The sequence below is a fragment of the Nicotiana tabacum genome, chromosome 22 (assembly GCF_000715075.1).
Source record: "Nicotiana tabacum cultivar K326 chromosome 22, ASM71507v2, whole genome shotgun sequence".
NCBI classification, from domain to species: domain Eukaryota; kingdom Viridiplantae; phylum Streptophyta; class Magnoliopsida; order Solanales; family Solanaceae; genus Nicotiana; species Nicotiana tabacum.
The window spans coordinates 93,950,596-93,961,449 of NC_134101.1; the positions used below are offsets into that span (position 1 = coordinate 93,950,596).

The following is a 10,854-nucleotide window of genomic DNA, read 5'->3' on the forward strand; positions in this document are numbered from 1 at the left end:
AACATCGAAAACTTCTTCGGGTATACAATATAACGAGCTCACAACATTACAAGAATCTGAGGGTCCTCCCTAAGTACTACGATGAAAGACTAGCTGAGGAAGTAAGGAGGAAGGCTTCAACATAAGCTTAGTGACCTAAAGAGGAAGTGATCTTATAACAACAGTCTCACAACAATGTTGTATGCACTCCATAAGGAAATGGCAAAATGACCAAGAAAAGCAATTGCTTGCATTTAAAAAAAGTTGAGAAGGAACGAAAAAGAATTATTCGATTAATGATCCAGAGTTAGTTACATCATGAACACACTTAAGAGTTCGGAGTATTATCCATGCAGCATATATGTCGACAATCATACAGCCGTAGAAGGTTCTGGTATAAGTTAAAAGGAAGAATTGAGCCCGGGTCATAAATAAAGGATTGTATCATGGATATCCCATAGCACCATGAAAGGCTAAAAGTAATAACTAACACCATGAGCCGCAGATCGGAAAATCGCTTAAGCCTACATAAAGGTTGATCAGAGGAAAAAGGAAACTAAAGAGTTACATCAACTAAGTAAATCAGGAGTTTGATTATTGGACCAGAAAATTATGGACATAGTGATTGAGAACATTGCAGAGTCACTTTTAATATCAGAGGTCCATTTATAAGAATACCAGCCTCATAAGAAGTCAGTATAAAGCTCTCTTTGAATCATGTAAAAAGGTGCAAGTATTATAATAAAAGTTCAAGTTGTGGATGTCAATTATACCTATATGGAAGGGTGGTCATGAAGGAGATAGAAGATGTGATATGAGACTTTAAGGTAAGTAAGGTAAAGGTGAACAACGTACGAGATACTCAAATACAGTAGGTTGTGAATAATCCATACTTCGGATAAAAGGCTAGAAGCGCGGGGATTCAATATCTAGGAATGATAGCAGCATCATCAGTGGCATATCTTACAGCCTATGGTTTCTAGGTATTGAGAGGTCTAGTTAAGAAAGTAAAAGAAGAGTTAGAGATGATGTGATGTCTCACTTGATGTTCCAGAATAACACAAGAAAATCTATTGTGCAAGGGAGTTGAAAGAAGGCTGCGAGTAGTATAAATGGATATGTATGGGTCGCAAGCTAAAGTATAGTAGAGTGACAAGATTGTAGGAAGACAGGAGTAAGGATAAGAAAGGGCGAGTGAGAAAGTGACGGGAATGGATAAGCCCTCGGGATTAAGCCCACGAGAATGAGAGAGGGCTGATGGATCCTCTAAATTATATAAAGCTCAGTATAGCCTGAATGAACTCAAAGGAGTCTAAGACTAGTAGCATTTAGAAGAGATGGAATACTACCCTAGTTGTAGAATGGGGGTGTAATTGGGATAGATGAAGGATGACGTGGGGGCCTTCGATTGAGTAATGATTTGAAGAAGAAAAAAAAAAGGATTCATGAATTGTACGAAATTAAAATACCCACGTAAGGTAAATCACATTGGGATGCTATGAAATACAGTTACAGAAGCATGGTATCGCCCTAGGTGGATCAGTCTAATCATTTCAGATAATCCCCGATGAGACGTGAGCCCTAGCGGCAGTGTTACATAATAGGTCAAGCTATCGCTATTAAGTTGAGTCAATAATGGATGGATAAAAGTTACAAAGTACGAGATGAGATTAGGCCATCATTCTTAAGATGAATAGTAATGAGGAGGTATTAAAGGACTTAGATTTATACATATGGGATAAGCAACGAAAGTAACCTGGAGTTTGGTAGCGGGCCTTAGTAACGATAAATCAAAGTAAGAGTTATGGTATAGTATGACCTACCCAGATGCAATAAAGTCACACGGATGGATAACCAGGTCTTTGAAATAAGATACAACAATATTCGCAAGTTCTACAATGTACCGAGCGAAGAACTTCAGTATACCTATAGATGCCCAGAGAGACATCTTATTAAGTTATGTATATGTTTACAAAGTAAGGCCTAGAGATTGGCTAAAAGTTGGAGGAAAAGGAGAGAGGAGTCGCAGAGGCACACTTACAAGGCTTGTATCGTACAGGCAACATGAGAGAAGGTAGCAATAGATACGATATTGGAAGGAGTCCGACCACAAGTCGTGATGTGAGAAAGAGGCCAAAAAGGGGGAATGCCCTGTCCTTTGGAGTGATTTGCCGAGCAGTTGCCTAGATGGCAAGGAAAGTACTAGAGTATTCAGAAGACATAAGTTATGAAAATGATAAATACATCAGTCAACATTCGAGGACGAATGATCCGAAGGGGGAATGATGTTACACTCCATATTTTCGTACATGGAAGTACACAATAAGTAAATTGGTATAAGATCGCAAATGAGATGTTACATCCCGCATTTTTGTACGTTAAAGTTTCGTCGTAAGTAAATCGACGTAAGTTTCGGAATGAGATTATTTATATAAGTATTATGCTATTTCAAACAAGTGATAAGTAAATTCGTGAAGGTGACAGGGCAAGCAAATCAAAGAAAGTGAGTTTCGTCGAAGTTTGTCGATTTGAGATAAAATACGATCCGAGCTATAATACCCAGTATTTATGGATTAGTGTCATACAAGGTACCACAAGACCATGATAGTGAAGTGTATAAGGCAGGTTAAAAGTGAATAGAATTTCAAATAATTTAAGATAATTCTTAATTGTGTGGGTAATTGGTTAATTATTAATTAGTGAAAAATTACTAAGTTAATAAAGAAATTGGTAATTATCTAAGATCTTTTGGATGAGTCTTGAAGTTTAACGTGGCAGCAATACATCTTATATTTGATGACTCTTAATTCACTTTGCAAAGGTGGCAATATTTGAAGTGATAACTACATTATATCATTTGGATGGAGATGTTGCCCACAGTGGCCGAGATTATATGATGGGATGTCCTCAGAGGCTTAATGATGTTATGAACGCATATACCTATGCATGGTATGATATTTATATGCATATTCATGACATTATTAAAATGAAATGATTCACAGAGTTATGGTAATGTATATGTCGAGTCTTTTACTCCATGTTTCTCTCATGTCTATTATTTACTGATTTTCATTCCTTACATACTCAGTACATTATTTGTACTGATGTCCCTTTTGCCTGGGGACGCTGCGTTTCACGCCTGCAGGTCCCGATAGACATCTCGAGAGCCCTCTAAGTAGGCTATCAGCTCAACAGAAGATGTTGGTGCGCTCCATTTGCTTCGGAGTTACTTGTTTGGTTAGAATGATTTAGACGTGTATTGTTTGGTATGGTGGGACTCTGTCCCGACCTTTATGAAAATTATGTATTCTTAGAGGCTTGTAGACATATGTCATGTACGTAAAAGATTGTATGGCTTTGTCGGTCTATGTTGAGTCTATGAGTGGTGATTTTGGTCTTATAGGCTCGTATGTCTTATGTATAAGTTGGTATGACATGTTGTATTCTACTTATCTCATGGCAGCCTTCCGGCTCAGTTATCTATGATAGTATAACATGAAAAGATACATTATGTTGGTACTCGGTTGAGTAAGGTACCGAGTGCCCGTTGCGGCCCATCGATTTGGGTCGTGACATTGAACTTATATGATAATCCAATTAAATTAGCCCAATAAATTTATTTAGATTAATATATCTTGAATTCCAAATTTAGTTTATGAATTCTATATTCAATAAATTTTAAATGTCTACACTCCCATGTAGGAAACTACTCGCCCAACCAACTTAGCCAATCCTTGTGGGCATTATTGTTAATCTTATTACTAACAAGTGAGATTGGCAAATGGGCAAGTCGGGTCGGATATGGTTCGGGTCGCAAATGGCTAATGAAAAAACGGATAAATTATCCGATCCGACCTATATTTAATACGGATAAAAAATGAGTTAATCGACAGCTAATATGGGTAACCATATTATCCATGACTTCTTGCATATGATCACTTTTGGGAGAATTCTTAGTCTTACTAACTTGAGGAATCCCCAATTTGAGACTTTACAAATGTAAAAGTTAGACTCATTGGTTATCCATTAGTTACTCATTGGTTATCCATTTTCTAAATGGATAATATCGTTTTTATCTATATATGATCCGCTTTTAAATAGTTCATTATCCAACCCATTTTTTAGTGGATATATGGGCGATTAATTGTTTTCTTTTAACCATTTTGTCACCCCTGCTAACAAGTTTCATCAAAGTACTTCTAATTTACTATTATTATTATTATTAATAATTTTATATATATTTTCTCTAAACAAATTATTTTGAGCTCACCAACGAAAGCATTTTTTGAAAAATTATATTTCATAGAAAATGACATCCATCGTATTAAAATTAAAAACACCCAAATTTGCAAACAAGAGGCTGTATTTACAGAATTTAATAAATTAAAAAGAACAAAAATAAGTTTCCATATTTCACCGGCTTTTCTTATTTTTCTTCAAGGATCATTTTCTTGAATAAATAGGTAGAATCAAATAAAGCGCAATTGTAACTGTACTACCTTATCAACTGAAAGTGGCCTTTCCTTATCTTGCTCTGTTCTCCTCCTCCATTCCCTTGAAAATTGCAATGGCGTCGACGTTATCCACCATTACCCTCTCCGCGCCGTCACACCCTACCCCCAATTCTCCACACGCCTCAATCTCCTTCCCCAAACAAATCCTAAAATTCACAATTCCTTCACCCAAACTCCACCACCACCGTCGTCTCACTTCCCTCCGTCCACTCGCCGCTGTTGAAGCACCGGAGAAGGTAGTCGGACTCGGAGATGAAATCTCCAATTTAACACTAGCTGACGCACAGAAACTCGTCGAGTACCTTCAAGACAAGCTCGGTGTTACCGCCGCATCCTTCGCTCCTGCCGCCGTCTCCACCGCATCCGCCGCCGCAGAAGCTCCGGCGGTTGTTGAGGAGAAGACGGAATTTGACGTTATTATTGAGGAAGTGCCGAGTAATGCGAGAATCGCTGCGATTAAAGCTGTTAGGGCTTTAACTAATTTGGCTTTAAAAGAAGCTAAGGAGTTGATTGAAGGCTTGCCGAAGAAGTTTAAGGAAGGAATTTCTAAGGATGAAGCTGAGGAAGCTAAGAAACAGCTGGAAGAAGCTGGTGCAAAAGTGTCTATTGCTTAGAAATTTGGGACGTTGAATGTACTTTTTGGTTAATTTGGATTACTTTTATTTAGCTATTTTTTCTTCTTTTTTCTTTTTCAGAAATATATTGTAATGTTATGTATTACAAACTTCACTTGTTAGATATAGCTGTTCACCAAGTTTTGAACTCAAGATTTTATCACCATCTCAACTTGTTTGCATGTGTTTTTGCAACTTTGCGAGAATTCGAGACGAGAGCATTAATTCGTAGTAAATTTACATGCACTCTCTTGCACTGGAACTATATATATATGTATGCAGAAAAGTTAAAACATCAGTGTATATTACTCCTTCCGTTCTGAACCTATTTCCTTTTTGGTTCGTTCCAAAAAGAATGAACCCTTTCTAAATTTGGTAACAATTTAGCTTAAAGTTACAACTTTACCCTTAATGAGAAACTTTTATAACCACACAAATACTCTGGACCCCATTTAAACTTGTTTAGGACCACAAATTCCAAAAGTCTTCATTTTTTACTTAAACTTCATGCTCAGTCAAACAGTTTCACATAAATTAAAATGGAGGGAGTAATAAAGTTCAATCACTACTAAAGCACATTTATAAAAGAAAGGAAGATGAAAGATCTAGTATATAGTTTGAGTTCATTTTAATTGAAGATGAAAAAAATGAGTATTAGAGTTGAAGTTACTAAAGCACATTTGAAAGTATTCGTGTTTAAACATGAATTCTATTTAGTAAAAAGAAAAAAATAAATTTATGTGAATGAACCATTATTTCACTTGAAATACTCTTCATTGTTATAAAATAAAGATGGTAAAGTAAAGATAAGTATAAAGAGAAACTGATATTTTATTCGAATTCAAACAGATGTACATAATGAACTGAAATTTCTTCTATTTATAGAAGAAAGGAAGTTGTTGTGTAAGCTGCTACTGTAAGCTGCTCTGCAAGCTGCTGTGTAAGATGCTACTATACCAGATATGGATAATCTTCTACTGAGAGTACTGTTTATCCATAACGGAGTACTGAAAGAATAAGCTTATTGTAGCAGGTATAGATACTCTTTTATTGGGGTAATATTTATCCATAACGGAGTACTGAAAGAATAAACTCATTGTACCAAGTATAGATAATCTTCTACTGGGGGTAATGTTTATCCATAACGGAGTACTGAAAGAATAAGCTCATTGTACCCGGTATAGATAATCTTCTACCGGGAGTAATATTATCCATAACGGAGTATCGAAAGGATAAGCTTATTATACCCGGTATAGATAATCTTCTACCGGGGTAATGTTTATCCATAACGGAGTATCGAAAGGATAAGCTTATTATACCCGGTATGGATAATTTTCTACAGGGGATAATATTTTTCCATAACCGGGTACCGAAGTGACAAGTTTCTTCAGGAGGCTTATTTTCAATAGAGTACTAAATAGATAAACATATTTACGACGAAGTCCCATATGGATAAGCTTCTTCAGGAAGCTTATTTACAACGGAGTACTAAATGAACACCCATAATATAATATATTTATAACACTCTCCCTTGGATGTTCATTCAAAGATAATGTGCCTCATTAAAACCTTACTAGGAAAAACCACGTGGGAAAAAATCCTAGCGAAGGAAAAAGAGTACACATATTTAGTAATACGCATTGCTAGGTGCCTCATTAAAAACCTTATAAGGAAAACCCTATGGGAAAAAACTTTAGTAAGGAAAAAAGAGTACATCGCATAATTTACTCCCCCTGATGAAACCCTTGTTTCAAATATTTGAGTCTCCGCATTCTAACCTTGTATCTGCTTAACCAATACAATCTGCACCACCAATAAATGCATAATAATTACACTGAGATAGAGTATTTCAGGACCAAGGAGTTCATCATCCTCTTCTGGAGGTCGGAACGGATCCTTATTCACTTCAAGTGATCGAACACCCATTAATGTACTTAATGGGTGCGCTTTGTCCATGAAAAAGTGTTTAAAGACCCTTTTTGTATAGGAAAATTGATAGATAAATATCTCGTCTGCTAAATATTCAATTCGGAGACCAAAGACAAATTTTTATTTTTCCAAGATCTTTCATCTCAAATTATTTCTTAATATATTCAATGCCTTTTGGAGCTCTTCTGGAGTTCCAACAAATTTTATGTCATCAAAATAAACAGCAAGTATAACAAATTCTGATGACATTTTCTTTATAAGAATACATGGACAAATAACACCATTTATGTAATCTTCTTTTAGCAAATATTTACTGAGGCGATTATACCACACGCGCACTGATTGCTTTAGACCGTACAAAGATCTTTATAATTTGATCGAGTACATTTCTCAAGACTTTGAATTATATGCTTCAGGAATTTTCAATCCTTCAAGGATCTTCATATAAATTTAATCAAATAAGTCATATGGGTTAAGACTTGTATCTAAATGGTATGACATCTTCAAGTGTCTGGACTGTTGGTCCGATCCTCACAATCTTTTACAATATTGTGCACTATATTGTATCTAATATATCGTCGATGATCATTTTGTTTCAGTTCCTAAGCGACATAACATGTTGAGATCTCATCACTTTCTTTATTTTCAAGTACCTGAACTTCTTCGGGAGTTTCATGAAATGTTATGTCGTGGGCTCTTCTAGAGCTTATTTCCTCCTCATTATGATCATTATGATCATTAGCTCCTACCATTTTTCAAGGATTTTTATCTTTGGAACCGTATGGTCTACCACGCTTCATGCGCACAGTAAACTCTATCCTTCAGGGACTTTAATTTTAATAGGAGCATTTATAGCTGAAATATGATATTAAATTTTGGATCAGCAAATGCTTCTGGCATTTGACTTGAATTATCTTCTAAGTGAGGATCATATTAAAGATAATTCGATTCATATAGCATATTTTTCAGCTGTTTATTCTATCCCCCAAATGTTAGAAAAATTAACATATATCCCCAGTCTTCTTTGGGAAACATATCTTTGTGTATTGTGATAGAGAAATTAATCATATATCACAAATCAATTGTGAGGGGAGGACTTTATCATATATTGTTGGTCTGATGCATACAAGTATTGTTGTATGCAATTTAGAATATCTTAGACCAACACATGAAGCTTTGTTCTCATAAGCAATAGTTTAGCCATTAGTAGGAGGTATTCAATGCTAAACCAACTTGGATATAAACCAACATTATCAAGATGAACTGTCTTGATTTCATAATCTGAAAGTTATGCACTTAACTAAGAAAAGCAATCTCAAATGTCAAACTGCAGGTTGACAATAAACATACATGTATCCATCTTATATATGCATCTATAAGTGGTTCATATAACAGGTGAATGGGCCCATATTACCGTGACTGCTTTTGCATCAGTAAACTTATGATTTACAATGATACATGATATAATATAAATTGAAGAATAAAGCGGGTAACTTCTCACATACATATTATTTTACCCCCTATGATTATGGAAACATGAAGATTTTCAATCTTCCAGTCATTTGTAGTCTCAATATGATAGTCATTTATATTAGTAAACTTCAGGTTTAATACAACATATGTTTTGACCATAATCATATAATATGAATGACATATTTGTATATAAGATCTTCGAGAGCCTTCATTTATTATCCATAATCTAATATTTATCGGACACTACTGGTGTCATGTGTCTTCTAGGCAAATAGTTAGCTCTTCAGGAGTTGTTGATACATTTTGTACTATCAAATATTGCTCATACACTTTTGGTATCATGAGAGAAAATCATAATCAAACAAACAATGTAAAACAATTGTTTAAGCACAAGAAAACTCTTATTCATAATATTTTCCTACTTCATGAGGCAATTTCAATTGTGTTACTTCTTTAAGAGCAAATTTAAAATGTGAAATATTGAGTATATATTCTCTCAATTATATTACCTCTTCTGGAGGTGAATTGTAATATATTCACATCAAGAGCCCGTTCATATTTACCAGATTTATTAATATTATCACATTCACTTCAGGGAATGGATTAATATTATTAAAAGATCTCATCATTCAGAAGATCGAACATAATTATCTAAATGCGCATTAATCACATCAAATTGTGATGCCTCAACCTCTTTTAAAATATTTTCTACTTCAGGAGCAAATCGAGGCGTGCATTTAATATAGAGAATATTTATGTAGCTTATCTTCAGTTGTAACCATAGAAAGCCTAAATTATCACTTCTGGTGATCATAGGCATATACCACTTCTCGTGGTTAATATAATTACAATGAGATATATGAAATATAACCACTTATGGCGGTTGTATATTTCTTGCAAACTCTGCTAGAGTTTAAGTTGATCTAATAATGTTATCCATATTCTTCAAAATGACATAAATAAGATATATTATAGTAAACATCATTAACAAATCATAATTTTTCTTTATGTACAACAATTACATAACCATACTATCTATTACAAACAACAAAAATTAAAATATTTACATTTCTACAGATTCACCACCGATTACATGACTTGTTTCTCCTTCTGGAAGTGCAAGGTAATCAGCTACATCCAAATGCATGAAGTCTAAATTATCTTCAGAAATAAAATTTGCTTCAGCATTTTTCTCTGTCTTCTTTAGAGAGGCTTGATAAAGCTCAACCAGGTGCTTTGGCATATGGCAGGTACGTGACCAGTGCCCTTTTCCTCCACATCTATAGCATGCATTTATGCATTTGGTGCTTGCACCGCTTCATGCTTTTGTTCCTTCCTTTTTCACTGCTGGTGGTGAGGAGGGATCTTTGGTGCATTATTATTACCATGATTAAAATTTCTTCCCCGACCACGGCCATGACCACGATTGGGGCTACGACCTCTTCCACGTCTAGCTTGGTAGAAGTTCGTCTCATTCACTTCAGGGAATGGACAAGAACCAGTAGGTCGGCTTTCATGGTTTTTCATTAATAGCCCATTATGTTGCTCGGCTATAAGAAGATGTGAGATAAGTTCAGAATACTTTTTAAATCCCATCTCTCGATATTGCTGCTGCCAGAGCATATTCGAGGCATGAAAAGTGGTGAAAGCTTTCTCTAACATATCATGATCACTAAATTATCACCACATAATTTTAATTGGGAAATAATTCTGAACATAGCATAATTATATTCACTTAATGATTTAAAATCTTGTAGCCTTAGATGAGTACAATCATAACCTGCCTGTGGAAGAACAGCCATCTTCAGGTGGTCATATCTATCTTTCAAATTATTTCACAGTATGATTGGATCTTTAATAGTGAGATATTCCATTTTCAGGCCCTTATCAAGGTGATGGCGTAGGAATATCATGGCTTTGGCACGGTCTTGGTTTGATGCCTGATTTTTATCCTTGATAGTGTCTGCCAAGACCCATCGCATCAAGATGAATTTCAGCATCCAGCACCCAAGAAAGGTAGTTTTTGCCCGATATATTGTCAAGTCCCAAAATCCACTAAGGGTCTTGATGGCGCTGGACACCACTGTCAGGCAAGCCAACAACAATTTACTAGCAATTTCTCATTTTATTTATTTTGAAATCATTTCCTTTAAACAAATATACAATAAACTCCACTGAATAAATGAGGGTGTTTTTACAAAATTTAACTACTGAAAAATCTCGTGATAATCCCAGAACCCGGTGTCACAAGTGCAAGAGCATTTACTAGTGAATGAAATAAAATACAGTGACTATCCGGAATACAAGTGAACAGAAATGAAAATACAATACAATACTCTGAAGGA

At 35.2% G+C, this 10,854-nt stretch overlaps 1 protein-coding gene across 1 annotated transcript; it reads left to right on the forward strand.

Moving 5' to 3' along the window:
• The first annotated feature begins 4,441 nt into the window (after window positions 1-4,441).
• Window positions 4,442-5,260, forward strand: LOC107779056 (large ribosomal subunit protein bL12c-like). The gene has a single exon (XM_016599400.2). The coding sequence runs from the start codon at window positions 4,547-4,549 to the stop codon at window positions 5,105-5,107; it is 561 nt and encodes a 186-aa protein (XP_016454886.1). The 5' UTR covers window positions 4,442-4,546; the 3' UTR covers window positions 5,108-5,260.
• The last annotated feature ends 5,594 nt before the right edge of the window (window positions 5,261-10,854 follow it).

Coding starts and splice junctions, on each gene's coding strand:
- LOC107779056 (XM_016599400.2), top strand. CDS start 4,547: ATGGCGTCGACGTTATCCACCATTACCCTCTCCGCGCCGTCACACCCT.